Source organism: Toxotes jaculatrix, chromosome 5 (genome assembly GCF_017976425.1).
Source record: "Toxotes jaculatrix isolate fToxJac2 chromosome 5, fToxJac2.pri, whole genome shotgun sequence".
Taxonomy (NCBI): Eukaryota; Metazoa; Chordata; class Actinopteri; family Toxotidae; genus Toxotes; species Toxotes jaculatrix.
Window position 1 is genome coordinate 15746757 of NC_054398.1, and position 20898 is coordinate 15767654.

Below are 20898 nucleotides of genomic sequence, written 5' to 3' on the forward strand. Positions count from 1 at the left end.
GGTGGTACTTCATTATAAGCATCACTATAGGCTTTTAGACTTGTAGAGGCACAATGTCGCTATGGTAACCAGCAGGGTTTCGAGCATCCTGTTATATACAAGATATTGATAAGAGCTGTGTGCTTATTAGTGCAATGTTTCCACACACTGCTGTCCTCTGGACTAAGCATAAAAGCTTCGAGAAAAGAGTACGTGGGTGCTGAGACTGATGGATGCTGGAGGGGTGTATTTCTGTTTGATCTCTCACTATTGGGAGCAGCCTTAAGGAAGGGGTGTCATATCGATAAACAGCAAATATCTGCTCTGAAAGGTGTGTGAGTGACTACATCCAAGAGCATTTTTAGTGTAAAATGCAGACCTAAACTGAAATTTCAGTCTGTTATTTCAGGGGAACAATAGTAAAGAGATATATAGCATGACGTGTTTAATCTTTCATATGGTACAAGTATGTAATTTTCACCAACGTCCTCTACAGGACAGAGACCATGGCCTCTCACCTCCTCTGGCTCGGCAGTAGCTGCAGCAAGGCGTCCTTGGTGTGCTAGTTGTCCATAGTCCACCGTCACCTGAGAGGCAAGGCCGCCGAGCTCTTCAGGGCAGGTTACTGACTTAGTCATCTGGCGGCAGAGAGAACATACATCATCAGCGTAAGCAGATTAATGTTCCTCTAGTCCTTCTGACAAATATTTGTCATCACAGATTGGAAAAGTAATGGAACACACACAGTTAGGCATGGATATCCCAGCGCATTAGTGCACTCACCATCTCCTGTGAAGTGATGGCGATAGCCTTGGAGAACTTCACCATGGTGGTTTGATAGTCCACAAAGGAACCCTCAGGTTCAGGGGGTGTTCCTTCATCCAGCTGTGAAGATCAACACTTTGGTGCTTATTTATTTCAGGGTTTACATTTCATTACATTGTTACAAAACACTGTTATTAATCCACAATCAAAACAGGGAATACTATACAGAGCTGTTAATTTTGGCATAATCTGAATTCCGCATAATCAATTCATAATCAGTTCTGCATTCTGTATCATGTTATTATAAGGCTATTTAGATTAGTGTTAAAATTCTAAATATAAGCACAAAAGAAATGCCAAGGTTATTTTACGTTTGAGGTCATTTATAAACCATCCATTACATAGTTTTTCTCCACTGAGCACTGACAATATTATCTTTCAATTAAAAAATGCCTAGCTTGTAAATATCTTGGTCATAATTCTGTAATAACAAACTTTAAGGAATGTTTATGAAATTCCTTGCTTATGTTATGGGATTTGTAACATGTAATTAGCACGTCATTATCAGATTTCTGAACTCTACAGTGCCAGTACTGACACTGGACTCAAAAATCTGGAATCAGTCAGGCTACAGACCAAACATATTACATTTACTAGACTTACGATGGATGTTGCTAATAAATGATTGTGGATATTGAGGATATTTCCACAAATGATCAAGTCTGCAGCTGCAAATTTTAGTAAATCATTAATAAAGGGTTGGCCTTGTTGCTGTGTAGCCTTCTGCTAGAAGGTGGTTGAGTATTGTATGAGGTCAGAGAGTCCCATCTTAGGGTGATTAAGCTACAAAGGTAAATCAAGTCTTGCTGGCAAAACCGATATTGGACTCACACCATTTAATATTCCAAGTTCTTTTTACTGTACAGTATAACCTGTTAATCGATATGTAATTTCTTACAATTAAAAAGCTATTAGTGAGAACACATAAACCCTTTTTTATGTATGTATTCTTGTAAAGTGGTTTCACTTTATATGGCTAATCAAGTTTTAATGATGGTTGTCTTTGTATGTTTAAACTCAGGGTAAAATAAAAATTAAAAAAACACACAAGGAAGAAAAATAAAAGTGAAGGACAAAATATGAGCCGAGTGTATATGTCTGAGTATATGCAGATCATCGTCAATTATTAACCGCACTGTCAACATATTGACATGTGCCCCAGCAGGATGAGTGACAGCTAACATCACCGGTGGGCTACTGATTTAAAACTTGTCATCTACTGGACTAATGAGAGTCACTGACAGGGACACACTCTCAGGATACCCACTGTGGAATTCCTCTTACAGGGAAAGCTCATTTTGTCTTCAGACAAATAAGATGGGGAATAAGTGTCAACCTGAAATCCATGTAAATCACCTCAGCAGCGTTCGCATGAGGTGGTTTCAGACATATATACATTCTCTATGAAAATGAACACAAACACACTTGTACTCACCCTGCCCATGGCCTCAGCAATGGACTCCACCATGCCCCCAACCATGCCCCCCTCACTGGCTGCTTCATTCAAAGTCACCATGATGTCATCCACAGCCTCCTTCATCAGCTGGGCTGCTTCAGAGATGGCATCGTGGGTGTGGGACGCCTGGGGACACAGCCAGCTGATTAACATTTCTGTGGCACTGTCTTGGTCTCGCCAGTAGGAAATTTATCAGCTTGACAACAGCTCCAGAGTGTCCCTACAGCTGGTAAGTACTCAAGTGTCTCACTAGAGGACATTTCACCTGGCTGGATTCTTGCTGCTGTAAGCACTTGCACCCCTGTGTTTTCTAATAATTCAAACTCTGAGATCAAAATTTAACAGCTGACATGTTATATAACAGTAATATGTAATATATCAGCATGTACTTACACTATTAATAAAAATAAGAGAATTATAGAGGGCATGGGTAGATGGGCAATCTTGTGACATAAAAGAAATTCCTCACAAAGTCATTTTATTATTTTGTGACACTAATAACAGTAGCTGAGTTTGAGGAACAGCAGACTCAACTAAGAATAGTATTACAAATTGTGCAGTGAATGGGTTTTAAAAAATGATCACTAAAATCTTAAAATCAATTCTAACACTACTAGAGAGCCATAAAAGCTATTGAGACTCCTGTGGCTTTGTTCTGTACGGGTTGGATACGAGCAAATAATTTATAGTTGAGAGAAGAACATATAATAGAAAATTACAGATATTGAGGCAGAAGGGAACTCTTCACACTCAGCAGAAAGAAATGGCTTGCATTTCTTTAAATAAAAAAATGTATCCTGGGAAAAAGAACATGACTGCGTTACTGTCTTGACCCTGCTCATTGAAATTTAGTTATCACAGATCACCCTTGAAATATTGGTGATGGTAGGTTAAACAGCTATATGAATATTATGAACTGCTTAGTACCTTTGGATTTCCTCCACCTTCCTTAGCAGCATAGAGCATCTGTAGGGCAGACTCAGACAGGGTCTTGGTCTGGTCCAGGATGGTCATCTGCTGCTGGTGGTCCTGAAACTTCGAGGCCAGGCCCACCGATGCCACAATGAGTGGATCGAAGTAACTGGCCAGCTGCGTTACCTGGGAGAACGAGTTTAAGAGAGCTGTCTCGGGAAGGATTGGATCTCAAGATAGAAAACAGACAGAATGGGTTTTTCTCTCTAAATCCAGAGGGGATGAAGGGATATATGATCAGACCGGCACCTTGTGTCCTAGCTGGGCAGCTTCGCCTCGGGCTGCGGTGGAGACAGGATCAATCAGATGCCCAATCTCCTGCACAGAGGATGTCAGCTGCTCCTGGAGTGCCTGGTGAGTTACAATGGCAGAGAATTACGGTATAAGTCACAACAGAATGACTACAGATCCCATTAAGTTCTTTCTCTCAGACAAGATAGAGCTGATGGGGTACTTGAACTCACTTCCATGGAGATATCATCTCTGCAGGGCAGGGTCTGCCCAACAGAGGCTAGGGATGCTTGCTCAATGTCGCGGATACACTTATTGATGTTATCAATGGAGTAATCACACTCCCTCTGTCCTGGTGCCTTGTCCCTGTTGCCAGAAAGATTGAAAAATTTAAATACATTTCTGTATATTTTTTGTATAAATGTAGGCAATAAAAAATCATGGCAGAAAAAGAAGCAAATCTCACATTCACCATTTTGGGGAATACCTTTTTTAATCGCTTTCTTGATGAGACTTTGATAAGAAACTCGATAACACTTATCTGTGCAGTAAATATAAGGCTGTAGAGCCACCGGTTAGCTTAGCTTAGCATAAAGACTGGAAGCAGGGGAAAATAACTAGCCTGGCTCGGTCCCAAGGTAAAAAAAAAGCAAACAATAAAATTAATATGTTATATCTAGTTTGTTTATGTAAAATGTTAAAACTACAGGCTGTGGTTTTACAGAGAGATTTTGTGCAGGACTATTTCTTGGCCAGGAGTAGTGACTTCTTGGAATCTTGCTGTCGCTGTGAGGTTGCCTAGCAACCAGAGGACACTCCAGTTGTCATGTTAAGCCTAGCTAATCAGCTGCTGGCTTTAGCTTCAGAGAGTGGCATCAATCTTCCAATGTAAGTCTGAGCAAGAAAGTGAGAAAAAAAATTATTTCACAAAATGCTGAATTATTCCTTTAAAAATGGGTTAAAAGTTTAAAAAAAAAGGGTTAAACCAAATGTAGGCTATTGTAAGCCTTGGCTGCTGTGAGGTTAGTGTAGTCTTTGCATGTGACAGGAGGATGTTGATGAAGTTGGAAGTGGGTGGGGCGGTACCTTTGGTTTATTTCAGATCCACCGTAGCAAGTTTCCTCACCTCATCCCTGTTCTATTTCTATCTGTTTTAACTAATCTGCTACAAGGCGGCGGGAATTTCAGCAGCAAAAAACTAATGTGGCAATTTACTGCTTAGCTGAACAGATATCAAAGAACAAGCCCTTCAGTTTCAGCAACATTTTTCTTTCCTCCAACTGTGAGCAAACCATTTATAAACTTCGATTCAGGATAATCCTGCCAAGACAGATGTGGTCGTGTGTGGGATTAATACAAACCTGATGGAGGTGATGAGGCTCTTGATGGAGTCAGAAACTGTCCTAGAGTGGCCTGCCAGTATGGACCAGGTGGGAGGATCTTTGGGGTTGAGGACCAGAGAGCGGGCCGTTTCTAAAAGGTAAGTGGAGCTATCGAGCATAGAGCGGGCTGAACGCACAATAGGCTCCTGTGCTGCTGAGCCCTATGGAAATGAAAAGATTAGCATAGGTGTAACAACAGCCCAGGTAACGGCTCAACCACGAAGCACAAGGCCCACTGGTATGACAGAGTTGTTAATATTTCTTGACTACCTTGGAGAGATCGAAGGTGCAATCAAAGGGAGGGATGAGATTAGAAAGGCAGCTTTACACAGACGAGGGAAGAAACACCTTCAGTCTTTATGATACGAGCCAAAGCCTCCCTCGACAATTAGATTAACAAGCTGAAGATTAGAGCAGCTGTGCTGAGAGAGAGTGCCGTTAAACACTGCCCTCCAACAGATTACAGCCATAAAGCTTTTAGAGGACTGTGCAAGAACTGTTCCGCTTAGATTGAAAAATAAAAATCCATCTTTTTCCTTGAGTCTTTTCTTGACATTAAAAGAAAAGGGAAAATTGGACCTCAATCCAATTCCCACCATGTTCGCTGCACAAACCCTTTTGTGTTGGTTTTCAAGGGGACTGAGAACACAAGTCACAAACACAGTCATTAAATTCCTCTGAAGAGTGGCTTCATGATCCCCGGAAAAAATTCACAAATTGGATGTTTGTGAGAACACAGGACATCATAAAAGATTGACATTCATTTTCATTCACTTCAGCCATTTGTAACAGCGGGAAAAAATGAAACCAATGGACAAATACCTCATTGCTGATCTGAGCCGGGATGCTCGCAAACTCAGGGTTGCTGGCAAAGGTTGAGAGGTTTTCTACAGCCTCAAGGAGTGGAGTCGTAGCAACACGGCACCTGCTTCTGTTCTCCTCAGAAAAATCCCCATCTAAGGCCTGAAACAAGACAACGCCATCTGAATATGTGTCCATTCTTGGCTGTATTTTTGTAAGCGAGTGAATCATACACACATCCACAGCTTCTCACGTGACGAAAAAAATTCTGTAACAAATTTACACTCAACGTTTTGATCAGTTGGGGAGTTGACCTTGATGGTTTTGACGAGGTTGGCTGTGGTGTTTGCCACCTCTTTGGCTGACTGGACAAACTGTCTCCTAGCCACAGGGTTGGAGGTTTTAGAGGAAGCCAGGCGACAAGCGTTACAGAGAGCTGAGGTGTGTTTGGCTACAATTGTTGCTGCAGACAAGACCTGATAAACAGATAAACACGATCAAAGAAGAAGCAGAGTTGTACAAAATGAGGCATTCTGGTGAGGTGTATTTACTTTTTGGGTCAATTTTAAAGTTTTCAAACTTAATGAGCCATTTAATTCAAGTCTCAAGAGATCTATACACCCAAGCACAACCCCTGTAGCCACGGAACAGTTCTGTTCCCTGGCATACAGGATGGATTGGACCTTCTTACCTGTGAGGGGCTGCTGGCAGGGTCCACTAAGTTCTGACAAGCCATCTGTATAGCCTGGTGGGCCCTTGCAAACTGGATGGGATCTACCAGCCCCTCATGGCCTGACTGACTATTGGGATCAGACACACCTACAAGATAAGATGCCTAGAAAACAGAAAAGAGGGAAGAAAACAGAGACACAGTTATACTAATGTTTTCCCTCAGACAGGTCTTTTAGTGTCCTCTAAGACAACATTTGTTGTCACAGACAAGCTAACACCCTCACATGCAGTCCACGTTCTCTGACATACATGAATAGATGCATACATAGATTTGTATTGTGTACATGGTGCATAATAGGGGAGCTTTCTGAGAGAAGATAAACAATGTGAACAAAGGATGTGTCAAAGTGTGCCCTTTTCCAGACAAGGCAACTGAATCTTATTTTACAGCTTTAAGGGTGGGAATCTGTAAAACCTCCAATGAAACCTGGCCCACCCTGCCTCACTGTCATGGTTTCCAATAAGGTGTAAGGGTATACCAAGGTATAAATACTATTTGTGAATGGTTTCCACCTTGTCAAGACATCTGAATTTCTTATCATGTATGAAAAACCGTTCATAATTTTCCTAACTGAAATGTGATGTGATTAATCCTAGGCATTTAGCAAGTCTTGGACTGTATCGCTGAACTGTAGCACACATGGACTGGACAGGATGAATAGGACAGGATGTTGATCTCACCTGTCCTGCAGCCTCCGTCAGCCCACACAGAGCTTTGGATGCCACACCCACACTCTCCCCGAAGGCTACCACATCACCTGTCTTACAGTGCTGAGAAATGCCTGCCATTGACTCTCCTAGGACCTGAGGCATGTGGAAATGGAGATGTGTAAAAAAATCTGATCTTCAGCTGCCTACTACTAAAATATCTCAGACAGTTAAAGCAGTCAGTACACACAATTATTTTAAAAGCCTGTACCTTTGAGTTTTCCATGACGCTCTCAATGCAGTCAAAGTAGGACAATTCGTTGACAGGCTCGTTGGGATTATCTAGGAGCCCTCTGACAGCCTGTATACAAAAAGCAATGGTAGTAACTACAATAGACACACAGCTGAATAATTCTGCTATGAAATCCTTACACTTTTATCAGCTATTTAAATTAGATTTGAAAAAGCAAACACTATAACTGTAAATCAAGCTGATTATAATATGCTGCCATTATGAATCATGATAATCAAGGCTTTCAATAGCACAGCATCATTCTCATTTTCAGTTACTTGAATACAAGTGAATGTAGGTTTCAGCATGCAAAATGATCTTTTTCAAACAGGGTCACTAATGCAGTTACTGTAGATCTGTAGTTTATGTCCATCTACAATGAATGTCTCCATGGGAGTAATTAAATGCAAAATAGATGAAAGGCACGGGTGAAAAAATGCACTTCGTTTCGCTGATGAAAAACATACAGTACAGGCATGTACAGGCATCATAAAACAGGCCTGAAGAGGAGGAAGTCTGTGTGTGTGTGTGCTACAGTGTATGTGAGAACGGCTACCTCCAACTCCCTCAAGGCGTTGTCACACTCCTTTTGTCCTGCTGCTTGCTGGGTACAGAGCGTGATCAGCTGGTTAATACTCTCTGTCACCGCCCTGAAACACACAGGAAGCCACCACAGGCGTTTTTAGTTCTCACATGTGTCCTTTGCATGCGCGCACAGCCTGGCTTCACTCACACATGCCTTTAGACTCCCTACTGAAGCATGGCACTGCCGGCCTCTCGCTGCGATAGGCTAACACAGCACACAGGAGTGCAGAGATTGTCTTGAGTTTGTGTTCAGCCTTGCTGAGCACAGACAGGCTCTAGCCAAAGCTTCCATCTTCCTAATTAGACAGAGAGAAGTCAGTCAGGCCCAAAGCCCTGTGGGACCAGCTGCTTGGCTTCTCTCCACTAGGGGGAGGATACATACTCCCTCCAGCAATGCTGAACAGACATAGCTTAGGAGTGGCATACAGATGTAGCGGGGAGACGTTTTGTGACATTTAAGTAGAAAATCTGAATTTTTCATAACTTGCTACAGGCTTGAATCTGGAACAGGATTTGTGTTTAGGAGAAAATGGTTCAGTTTACAAGTAAATCCTGTAATATCTTAATTAGAAACATGTGAGAGGAATATCAGATACATATCAGCTGCTGTATGCATCTTATCTCACCTTGCTGCCACAGCTAGAAGATTCTTAGCATTGGCTGCACCTGGATCCACAGACAGAGACTTGGCAGCCAGCAGCAGCTTACTGGATGCCATGGAGATGTTCTTCAGATTGCCAATGACTTGGATCTGGTCCTCCTTGCTCTGCATGGAAAGAAAATAGAAAAACTGATTTTTAAGATGGATTAAGAGTTGTACAAAATATACACAACATTTTTAGTATCACAAAATACTGTAGAGAATGTTCTTAATGTATCCCTGTTACCTATATCCTCTTTCCTCCCTCAGCAGCCGTGTTTGAGCCTGATTAAACCTCGGGTGTCATGCTACATCAACTCCAATCCCAGACGATCTTTCCAAATTAATGAGCAAAATAGCCAGAACAAGAACATCACAAGATCTCATTACATCTGACTACAGTATGTTAGTGCTCTTGGGGACAATCATGTGCCTAAGTGAATTAGATGAAAAGGTCTAATTAACAAATTATTTAAATAGCTTAGGTACTAAAGTGACACAGAGATATGAGCTCGACCACTCAGTATTTAAAGCTTTTACGTCCATCAAAGGTTTGAACACTCCTCTCCATGTGTAAAATACTGGTGGCAGTGGATTATTATTGAACTGCTTCAGTGGAGTGTGGAGAGGTTGTATGATCATGAAACCTACTTGGGTGTGCCCTGCCATCTCAATGCCAGCATCCAGGAACTCATCAAAGTCTTGGCTGAATTTCCCCGAGGCCGCAGCCAGCTGGCTGCTTGTTCCTCGAGAGGAGTGGACGACCTCGCCTGCCGAGTGGTTGAGTTCAGCTGCCGTGTGGTTCAGATCAGTCTGGGCCTCCTGGAATGTCTTACTGCAGGGAGGGAGCTTCAAAGACAAGACACACATTAGCCATACTGCAGAATATCAAAAGTCATGTCAAATGCAAACACCCTGTTCAGTTATGGGGTGACATCTGAATGTACTTGTACAGTACAGATGTCTGTGTCAATACACATACACAAAATGTCAATAAACCCACAAGTAAAAGATTGAACGGGACTTACAATGTCCACCAGCAGCTTCTTGCTGGCCTCTCCAATGCTCCTGAGGGCCATGTCAACATCCTTTTGGCCCGGGAGGCAGTTCACGCAATTATTCAGGGAATGCGACACTGCTTTGGCCACCTGAAACACAGCACAAACTCTCAGTCGATGGATTGCTGTTAGTTATTCTAACAATGTACTATACAATGTAAAGTCCCAGAGCAAAGCTATAAGAGTAAAAACATCTCAAATGCAAATTGGGCTCACAGCAGTGCACAGTAATCTGTGTCACTAATTTATGCTGCTGTCGCATCTATATGACAAACAATATGTTTATCCTCTGAAGGGCTGCGGGAGAATGAGCAGTTTTACTGTGGCAGTCCTGAGAGAGGAGAGATACAAGGCGAGAGACAGAGCAGACAGAAAATAGCAACGCTTAGACAGTGATGATTGTTATGGAAAGAAGAAATGTTTACAAATCAGTAGAGGAGAGAGAGGGGCCTGAGAGGAACAATGCGATCGTTACGCTAATATCACTGTCTCTGGGGTTTATATTACCGGGAGCTATGCTTACCTGTGCCAGTCTCTGCTGACTCTCAGCATCTCCAGGATGAACCAGGGCCTGATGGGCCTCATGGATCAACATGGCCGAGCCCTCCATGACACACTGGGCTGAGTCTAGCATTGCAGCCGCGGCCTGCGGCTCCTTCGTGCTGGCTGCCACACCTCTGGCCGCTTGGGCCAGTGTCCTTAAAGCCTGTGCTGTTTCTCTGGCAGCCACACCTGCGAACAACCAGCCACACATTGAAATGACAATGAATAATTTAAATCGCTGGGACAAATGCTGAGAGAAAATCCTGCAGCAAACAAAAATATATCAGTATAATAATAGTATCAGTAACTACAAGAAACTGAAGATATAGTCTGACGGCTACACTTGTGCTACAGACAATCTACTGCAGTATCTATGGATATGACGCAGGTGTGACATTCTACAGATAAGGAGTAAATATGACATTCACTTTCTCCTGTGCTGCACCTTTTTATGTAGTGAGAGTAAGTAATCATGTCTCTCCAGAAATTGAAACTGACATTGTACTAAACACATTCATTTCAGTCCCATTAGTTTTGCTTTGCAGCAGTCTGTTTATGCAACATACAAATTGAGAGGTATGCGTATTTTCCCGTCTTTACTATAATCGCGATAGCATTGTAAAAAATCAGCTGGCAGAGGTTAGCAGTACCACACTGAGAACAAACTGTGAAGCTGAAATGCCCTTATTGTTTAAATAAATGAGTCAATAAAATAAAGACAGCCCCCACATGGGAGGTGCCCTTAACTTATTATACATAGAGCCCAGCTAAAAAAAGCAGCAAATTGCATCAAATTGCATTAACCAGCCAAGTGGAGCCATTTGCTGATGGAATGTTAAATCTAGTGAAAATAAGATTAATGAGTAGCGAGCAGCATGAAGTGCTGCCTGGGAGCATTCATTGTTAGAAATGTTATTCTCTATCTGTCTTCATCTCTCCTCCCCTGAGATCTTCAATTGAGCTAGAACTGACAGCAAAACAGCCACGGCATGGCGGATTCAGAGGGCTCAGTTAAAGGTGATGGTAACAGCACAAATAACGGAGTCATAATTTTCTCTATCTGCTTTATCCTCACACTTCCACTCGGCATAGAAGCTACTCAATTTAAGTTACAATCAGCAATGTGTATATATCTTTATTATATCCATCCACTCCTACAGGCAATATAACCAATTTAGAGGGGAATAAATTATTTAACTAAACAGCTACTTATGCTTCTTCGACTTGCCGTGTAGAATAAACTTGTCTTACCTGTATAATGTTCATTGCCTTGTGCAGCACATGTCAGCAGCTGGGCCATGGAGGAGCCCACAGCCTTAGAAGTACTTCCCAAATCCTGAGCGCACTTCTCCAGCTGTGTGAGCAACAGAACACACAAATACAATTTGATTCATAGTTATGATCTTGTCATTATGTTAGCACTTCTACAGCTGAATATCTGAAGTATCATGTTTAACTTGCACTGCACAGTGGAAGATGCTATCTACTGACTGTTTCCCCAGGTAGAGGTTTGAGTTGGCCATCGATGACCGACATCTTGGCATCCTGAAGTTCACTCTTCAGTGTCTGTACTGTTTTGAGGGCTGAGTCGATCTCCAGAGGACCACATGCTTCATGGGCCTTCAAACGACCATTACACACACATAAATGTTACTCAGATGCATGCATCCATTACACAGAGCAGACAAGATGCAATCTAATGTTCAGTGCCTGGTATCTCTAAATGAGATCAAAGAACTAGGCTTACATCAAAAAACATTTCAAACGAGAGAAACAAATTTCCCGCATCAGTGAGATGAATCCTGCTATCTCTAACCGTGTTGTGTATAGATACCTTCTGGGTGGCAGTCCTGAGCTCTGCCAGGCAGGTAGCCAGGTTCTTGGCGCACTGGCCCAGTTGCATAGCCGCAGCCTGGTCAGCCACCGTCGGAACTGCCGACTTTGCGGATGTCACCATCTTACTTCCAGGCTGAGGGATGGTGAGGGATATTTTTTTTTTTGAGTATGTATCTGATGACAGGGTTTGATAGTTGCTGCCTGTGTCATGGTGAAAGGACTAACCTGTAAGAAGCTCTGGCTGGCCATGATGAGGGCGCGCTGGGCACCGAGCTCCTCAGGCTGGGCCTGGCTGCTCTTCATGCCCTGCACCAACTGGGGGATGCTATCTGCTACTGCCTGCATTTAAACATAAATAGAATGTCATCTCCATATCCATATCATCATCATGTTTGAAAGAGAAAAATGTGTCCAAGACTAGCAAAGCACACAAATTTTAAGTATGAGACATGATCATACCTTGCAGCTGTGTACTAGCTGTTGGTGTGAGACAGTATTTTTGTTGGAAGCAGCAGCATTTTGGGCAGCTGCAATGGTCTGAGTAGCAGCAGCCGCCGCCTGCTTTGCAGCTATCTGTTCAGAAGATAGAAATGGGAATCGTTTACGCTGAAGTAAGAGAGTGGCACCTGGCTAAGAGTTACATTCACTTTTGCTCCGTGCAGCATTATGCTGTCATGTTCTGTTCTCAGACAGAGTTGTTCTTATCAAAAATAAGAGGGGTCACAAACCAAAACATTTTGTAAGAAGAGGAAATGGGTGGGACTGCACTGCTCAATCTTTATTTCATGAGATGATCAGCATTGCTCTCCCTTTGCTATTTTTAAAGCACTGCTTAGCTCACATTAATTCATAGACAGAACACTAGCTTTGAAGCGATGACAGGATTAAAAACAGAAGGAAAGGCATTCCTTGTTGAGTGGATGAGGAAACAAGGATGAAAAAAGAAACCTGGAATAGATATCATTATACTGAGAAAGAAAAACACATGTAGAGCTGACACAATAGGTAAGAAGTAACATTTTCTATCTATGCGGCAGTGTGCTCTCTATATTTACAATCTATCCAGAATATTGTATTTGCTTCAAAATAAAAGCATGTGCTTATCTGCACTGCAACTGAATGACAGTGTGTCAGGAAACAACAGGTAAGATTAATGGAGTCTTAAGGGGCCTAAATGTGTCTGTGATAATTGCTACATGCACACTTGCAGATTCATGACACTTTGGTCTTCACTGTTTCAGTCGCTTCCTTGATGGAGGCGACCATTAGCACCATTACTGTGACCATCTGATGCAAGGAGGCGGACTGAGATATATGTCTGATAGCAGGCTGATCCAAGCCCTGGGTACTGCACAGTTTGTGTGCCTGGGAAATTGAACATTGGGTGCTCTGGAGCAGAGAGGGGCTAGTCATTAGGGGCAAACTGATACCAAGGGCTACACACAGATCTTTCCACGCAGATAGTTAATTCACAGCCCTAATGGGATTTATTAGCTCACTGCTACAGGAAAGAGAAATAACACAGATAAATGTACTAAATGGGCCGTATTTGTACAAATGACTGCTGAAGCATTTCATTATTTGCATTCTGGCATGTGTTTCCTTTTACCTAATATCTAAACTCTCCATTTATTTCTACTACACTTCTACTATGTTTATACTATAGTGATGACAAAATGTGGGAGAGAGATGTTTGCATGACATCTTTGCTGGTAAGGAGACTCAAGGAAGAGGGTTGTGTTTTGATCAAGGTCAAACAACACAAAGACGAGAACATGCTGACTTCTATGACTCACCTCCAGCCTGTTGACCAGTTTTTTCTTTATTGCATTCTGAGCTGCAGCATTAGTGGCAACGCGGAGTCCTTCAGCTGCCTCTCTGAGCCTCTGCTGCTGGTCCTCATTCTCTGGGTAGGCAGCCGCCCCCTGAGGGCGCATAAACACACACATTCAGGCACACAAGCAGATGCACATTCACGTATGACAATGACACACGCATACAGTACCTAACAATAGCTATTAGACCACAGCAATGAAAGTTTAACAATTCTGTTGTACACATTGTACAAAAGATGCAAAGAGGCATTTAGCTCTGTCTGCTTTCTGACAGTTTCCAAGGAAACCGTCAGTGCCAGATTCCCACTTCCTCTTTGATAATGGCAGTGATGTGGTGATTAATGTGTCACAGATCAAAAACATCTAACGAGCCATAAGCAGCGTTTCAGTTGCTTGGGTATTTCACACTGATAATATCCTGCTCGACAGTGCCAGGGGCTTATTAAGAGCCACTGATGCTGCACCCTTTTATTTTGGATGTGAAATGATGCTGGTAGTTAGTGCTTACAGTAATGCCAAAATGTGTATTCTATCAAACAAAAGCAATTTGGTTCAGTTCATCTTTTAACTCTAAATTCAGTGTGACATCAGACATGTGACAAAACATAGCAGCACTGATAGAAAAAGGAAAAAACTGAATAAAATGCACAAGCTCAATGTCTGTGGATTAAACTGATTGTTTGCAATGGGGTTAAGTTAATGAGAAATGTATCCCCTGTGTTTATTTGGAATAAAGAATTAAGTAAACCACAACACTGTAATGTAATAATAACATAAAGTAATTAGGTTAGGTTATTAAGTTGAAGTGTTTTAGTGCATCAAATTAAAAGTTACATGTTTTGGCAAATAATCAGTCATATTTACTGCATTTCACTGTGAGAGTAAACCTGTCACATTCTCACCTTAGCAGCCTCCACCATCCGAGCCGTGGCATCAGCCAAGAGTTTGGCTGCAGCCAGAAGTTTCTTGGAGTTGTCAACATCCACTTCCGCCTCTGCATCAGATCTCATGGCAGTGACCAAGTCAGAAGTAGCTTGCGCTAACACCCTGGCTTGACGCACCATCTCACCTGTTCACACAAACAGATACACAGCACGTCAAAACAAAAAACAAAAAATGCAAATACAATACACAAACATCAAGATTAGACAGTATCCCTCATCACACCGAACAACAGTGCATCAGAAAGAAATTTCTGTGAGTGTCCTAGTCTTCAGAGTCAAATCATTGCTTTCACCTTCATGTACTCTTATAGCTGAAGGTTTCTAGTGAGTCATCCTCTCTTGCACAAATGAAAGTCTTCGGAATATATGAACCATCTCCCCACACACCTGCTATAAAAAGTTTGTGTTTCCCAAACACCCACCTACAGCTTGAAATAACTCACCCAGAGAAGTCTATGAAAGACAAGACATCTAGGTTCTTTACAACCGACATCCCATGGCCTTGGGAATCAACCAATACTCCACCTGTAGAATGAACTCTAATCACTGAATGTTGACCTATTGCTACAGATTTTCTTTTTTTTCCTTGTTGATTTATGGAAGAAAAAAAGTTTGTCTTTCCAAAAATGCCCAGGTCATGTGTTTCCTTTTAAGTTTCAAAGCCTCCCTGATGTTGATTGGGACCAGATTGAGAGCTCTGTAGTGGTTTTGGATGACATGTTTCCTACAACCCCTTGAGAATTGGCTGGGTCTGGAAATTCTTCAGCCTCATGGCTTGAACCATAACAAATAACCCGAGCTTTGAAAATGTTTCAACAGCGTTTTTAAGATGACTTAACATGGGCACAAATACGGACAATATCCTAAGGCCCTCTGATGCAGTCAAAACACATTAGAACAAGTGAAGTATTAATTTAAAACCACCTGATTTTTTACTGTTTCGACCATATTGTGAGTAAACAGGTTTGGACAAAGGAGACGCCAAACAACTTTAATTTGACTTCGCTCACAACCAGCACTTCTTTTTGTACTCACCAGCATCGCCCATGGAAGTGAAAATGTTCTCTGTCACGTTCATGATTGTGTCTGTAGCCTGGTCATAACGTCCGATGGGCTCTCCGCAGCTGGCGTAGTGGCGGACATGCTGCAGCAGGTCGCTGAGGGCCTGGCTCACCACACCAGCTGCTGCCCCGACTTGCTTCAGCAGCTCGCCGTCGTCGCTGGCCGAGCGGCAAGCTTTGACGCAGGTTTCCACAGAACGGTCCACCAGCTTCCCGGCCTCGACAAGCTGCTCCTGACACACTGGGGAGCTGATGGTCGGACTCACCACCTGCACCACACACAGTCGTTGGCAGAAGCTCAATATGAAATGAAAGAATTGAGCACTGCTTTGATGACTGACTATATCTACGGTAATTCTTGTTTCATCTAACCAAGAATAACTGAGGCTTTTAAATGAAACATGGAACAGTTATTCATTAGTTTCTGATTCAAAAAAATAACATATGTCATTTAAGACATAAATAACAGTTTTGGAAATTTAAAAAGGTTCAATATTGCATATTTCCAAAGCAACAATCAAACAAAGTTACAGCGACCAGTGTAATGCATTTAAAGTGGTAGATTCCCTGCCTGTTGGTATGTCCTTTTCCTACTTGGCTGCAGAGATGAACAAGTTTTAGATCAGTACCTTGGTGCAGGCAACCAGCTGTGAGGTGGACAGGGCACACTGAGTGGCAGCTGCGATCACCCGGTTCTGCAATATGGTGTCCTCGGCCACCTGGGCCACGTTCTTGGCCTTCAGGACTAACATAGCAGCTGCATTGGCCACTGCTTTGGCCAGATTCATCAGGGTGTCCTGCAACATATTAATCAATGTCCTTCACTGAAACACAGCACAGCTGCGCACATGTGACTGGAGGGACTGGGAAAGTAAATGTTTTAAACTCATTTTGCTCAGTTGACACTGTGTGAACATTGGAAAACTCATGCACAAGCAACAAACAGCAGTGTAACAATAAAAGTACCTTAAGCAAGAGGCAGATACTAATGAATTTAGGACGGGAATAATAAATTATATCTGTATCATTAAGTAAAGCAAATGAATCACAGAGTATAAGGATCATCGTGTAGCAGAAGAGTATTGGCTCAAGGTCCACGAGACCAAGAATGTGGATGATATATGAGCCCTATTCTCCAGGGATTAAAAACAAAGGTTGTGAGAGGAGATCTAGGGAATAAAGATGTGTATGAAGCAGGTAAATGAATTTAGATGTAAAAGAATAAATGAGATAGATAGCAAAGGCTACAGATAAGCTTGTATTAATGGTTGTCTGAGACACTGTTCTGTCATTCTGCAAATAAAAGCTCTCCTTCTGACAATTTGTTACAAAATCCACATAAAGTAACAGTCTAATAATAAAGCCTGAGGTGATTACATAACTGTGTATTGACATTTTTAAAGGGGGCCTGAGAATATGTGTGTGTCTTCCTGTTTGGCCGGCAGTGTCATAGGAACAGTGAGTGGGTGGCGTCCAACCTGGAACTTCTCATCGGTCTCGCCCTCCCCCATGTGACGGAGCAGGTCCCCGCTGGCCTGTCCAATGCTTCCTGCCGCAGTCAGCACCGTCTGTCTGGGCTGTATGTAGATGACATCACCACATTCATTACCCTGGCCTGGCCTGTTCTCACACAGGCTTTCATGAATTACCTAAAACAGACTTCTTGATCAAAAATCCTCCCAGAAAGCCCTTCTGTAATACATCTTCACTGGGACACTGATAACAAGGAAAGCATGCATTTCAACACTGTATGGTGGCTTTGTGGCTACCAGGATTATAGTGGAGGACAAAGTCCAAGTCAGTACAATAATCAGCGGGCAAACTCACCTCGGCGGCCGCAGGCTCAACAGATCTGAGCAGATCCGATACAGCTCCTGCCAGCATTCTGGCAGCACCCATGAGCTTGTGTCCACTGCCCACCTCGTCATCCATTAATGCCGCTAGCAGCTTGACACCCCTGGACATTTCCGTGAGATTGGAGGAGATGGTGGTTATGGCACAACCCACTGCTGTATAGTCAGTTTCAGTGGGCTCACCTGCAGAGGATGGATGGCCATCATTAGAAATTACGCCTCTACTGTGCATCTTAATTTGCTGTACTGCTGCCGCATTGATTTAGCTAATCCACGGGGCAGCGTGCGCGTCACATGCTGTAACACATACATCAGTGTCAGTGTCATAATCAGAGCCTATTTGAAATGGCTCCACGGAGAAGAGCCTGTTGATGGAGCAAGTGACCGTGAAGAAGAAAAACTTTGCGTTAGATAGTGGAGGGAGTATAAGTGCAACCAAACAGATGGTGAGGTAAGATTAAAATCCTGCAAAAGGCTGGCAGGAACTTGACTGGCATTGTGCCAAGCAACATGGGGAGCAGAGAGAGCCACTGCCAGTGAGTTGAGCTTCAGGACAACAAGTTCACGATTGATTTCTCATTAGAAATGTTTAGTGGGAAAAATGGGAAATGGGAAAAACCCTTGCTCAAAAAGACCAACATGACTGAGTGATTAACTCTGACTTGGAAAACATTTTTTTTTTATTGATTCACACCTTTGGGTTACAATAGTGTAAAAATAAACAATATTTTTTAATAACAGTGCCATTTACTTTAGAGCTCTGTCCAGCGCAGTCTTCATAAATAAGAGTTCTGGTGTAGAAATAAATGAAAAGCGTGTTCCACAGCTAAGCTGTGTAGAATTCCCTTGGGTACTCACCTGCAGTGAGATTGACCACAGATGCTGTTCCAGCGGTGATAGCATCAACCTGGGAGTGGATTTCATGTTTGGATTCATCCACTTTGTTCTGAACCCAAACCCTGGATGCCTTTTGGTGGAGGAGGAAAAGGAGAGCTATTGGCTTTCATCACAGTGGGTGATTTTCAGCTCATATAAACTTTCTTGTGCGGGATTAAAGGACTCTGGCTGTAACACCTACAGCTTTGGAAACACTCAAGCATTAAATACAGCCTCCACATTTACAGTCAGTTCTACATCTTAATTATATTTGAGAAATATGATGGACTTTGATGTGATGAGAATGTTTGATTCTTTCTAAGCTCTCTTTGCTTAGCAAAACCAGAGGCTGTTATATCATAAAGCACACGTTTATGATTGTTAGAAAAGTGGAACTCGAGGAGTTGCTATAAAGGATGGAATGTGGACGGGCGCTCTATCTATCCATGCTGCATCTATCCTAAAATATTTTTCAGAATTGTGCAGTTGGTGGAGAGGAGACTCACCAAGTCATGGCCCAGTGGAGGAAGATTATCAACATGTCCCAGGTCAGCTTGCGCCTGCTGCACAGCCTGCATACTGCTGTTGATGGTCCCCATCAGGGCCTGCTGGGCCAGACTCTGACAACAACAAACAATAGAGACACACAGTGTGCAAATGGCTAAACAAAAGCAATCCAAATACACAATGCAAAATTGTATGTGCAGGCAAAATTGTGAACCTCTCCGTCTTGCAATCTAATGTCTATAAACCGCAGGACACAGATGGGCTTTTAGTGTGAGTATAAGGAACTTTTTATTGCCTGTCTCACTCAAAGTCATATTCATATTGTTCATTGTGGTTCATTGTTGACAGCAGGGACCAACATGCAATATTTACAAACACCGCAGATCAGATTTACATTAAAAAATGTGACTGATGTACCTCAATACTATTTAAAAAATGAGAGCACTGATCATCTTCTCATCTCCTCTGCTCACTTTTTTGTGTCACACAGTATTTTAACTGCACAGAGTGGCCTTACATTGCAACAAATTTATATCAAAATGTCATGACTCGGAGGGTATATTTGTATATTTGGTATAGTCTTTGTCTTTTTGCTTGCAAATGCAAATGCTCTTACTCACCAGTGGAGGCATGTGCCCTCTGTGCATCTGCCCTGTGGTGATTTGCTGCTGGGCAGAAGGCATAGTTCCCACATTGAAGGTGTCAGGGCCGCCGATGGACCCAGACCGAATGATACCTGGAAGTGCTACCGAGCCATGCTCCACGCGACCCACCCGATTGAATTGCTGCTGCAAAATCGTGGACCTTAAATTACAGGAGAGAAAGAGAGCGTGCATGATGAATTTCATAATTAAACACACTGTAATTAGCGCTGCACGATTTGATGAAAACGTGCGATTGCGATTATTGTGGACAATATTGCGATTTGCGATTGCAATTACGATATTACAAATGAATGGTGTCATGAGTCCACTTGCTTGAATATCAAGGACAACACAGAATAATGATAGTTTGTGTATTTCTCAACTCAAAACATACACATGACACAAAAAAATATAAAACCTAAAGATTACAGTTTGTTCCAAATAAGTTAATATAAAAAAATAAATAAAAGTTTGACAATAAAGATATTTTCAAAATGTATCCGTGATTGTAAGTTATGGTTCTTTCAGGCGGTTTTTTTTTTTTTAATCTTTCACGTTACTTGGTTGGGCTTTTATTGGCATGCACTCGTCGAATTTTTCTCTGCGTTGTCTCAAATGTTGATAGAGATTGGTCGTATTACCTCGGAACGTAGCGACTTTAGCTTTGCAGGTTTTACACATCTTGCTGTTCAGGGTCGCCATACCTCAATCCAAAGTATCGCCATACAACAGAAGTAGCATTTTTATTTTCGCCACCAACTCTGCTTGTCCCTCGTGCTCCTCCTCAGCGACCATGTCGGTTACTGCTGTTTGCTGAAAGCCGGGTAGTCACGTGACCATACCTGCGGCTGCCCACAGCGTGTGGATGTTGCGTCAATTACTCCACATTGGTTTACATTAAATCGCAAATCGCAGTCTTTTATGCGGTTACGTAATCGCACAGCGTGACATCGCGATTGCGATTATTTTAATCGTGCAGCACTAACTGTAATCACTAAGTTGATTCATTCTGTATGTACTATACATTTACATTCAAAAATACAAAGTCAAAGTCAAATATAAAGTAACATAAAGTCAAACAAAATGAATTACTGCATTAACAATTTTATTCAGGGCTGCAGGCTTTGTAATGATATTCATGGTGCTTTTCATCTAATTTTCTATCCTTATGAAAACATCAGATCAATTATAAATGATT

General features: G+C 42.3%; 1 protein-coding gene across 1 annotated transcript in view; it reads right to left on the reverse strand.

Moving 5' to 3' along the window:
* tln2b (talin 2b) overlaps window positions 1-20898 on the reverse strand; it is a 79973-nt gene that overhangs the window by 15058 nt on the left and 44017 nt on the right. Inside the window, exons 13-43 of the mRNA XM_041038559.1 lie at window positions 19677-19860; window positions 19056-19169; window positions 18532-18640; window positions 17648-17856; window positions 17299-17397; window positions 16450-16617; window positions 15795-16089; window positions 14718-14884; window positions 13777-13905; window positions 12440-12553; window positions 12206-12319; window positions 11979-12113; window positions 11636-11764; window positions 11396-11498; window positions 10125-10333; window positions 9572-9691; window positions 9195-9392; window positions 8530-8669; window positions 7875-7968; window positions 7298-7387; window positions 7060-7182; window positions 6338-6481; window positions 5937-6122; window positions 5668-5808; window positions 4825-5006; window positions 3697-3829; window positions 3482-3583; window positions 3188-3358; window positions 2240-2386; window positions 763-864; window positions 498-617 (exon numbers count right to left, since the gene is read on the reverse strand). Of these exons, the coding sequence (XP_040894493.1) occupies window positions 498-617; window positions 763-864; window positions 2240-2386; window positions 3188-3358; window positions 3482-3583; window positions 3697-3829; window positions 4825-5006; window positions 5668-5808; window positions 5937-6122; window positions 6338-6481; window positions 7060-7182; window positions 7298-7387; window positions 7875-7968; window positions 8530-8669; window positions 9195-9392; window positions 9572-9691; window positions 10125-10333; window positions 11396-11498; window positions 11636-11764; window positions 11979-12113; window positions 12206-12319; window positions 12440-12553; window positions 13777-13905; window positions 14718-14884; window positions 15795-16089; window positions 16450-16617; window positions 17299-17397; window positions 17648-17856; window positions 18532-18640; window positions 19056-19169; window positions 19677-19860 (4471 nt within the window). The remainder of the gene's footprint in view (window positions 1-497; window positions 618-762; window positions 865-2239; window positions 2387-3187; window positions 3359-3481; window positions 3584-3696; window positions 3830-4824; window positions 5007-5667; window positions 5809-5936; window positions 6123-6337; window positions 6482-7059; window positions 7183-7297; window positions 7388-7874; window positions 7969-8529; window positions 8670-9194; window positions 9393-9571; window positions 9692-10124; window positions 10334-11395; window positions 11499-11635; window positions 11765-11978; window positions 12114-12205; window positions 12320-12439; window positions 12554-13776; window positions 13906-14717; window positions 14885-15794; window positions 16090-16449; window positions 16618-17298; window positions 17398-17647; window positions 17857-18531; window positions 18641-19055; window positions 19170-19676; window positions 19861-20898) is intronic.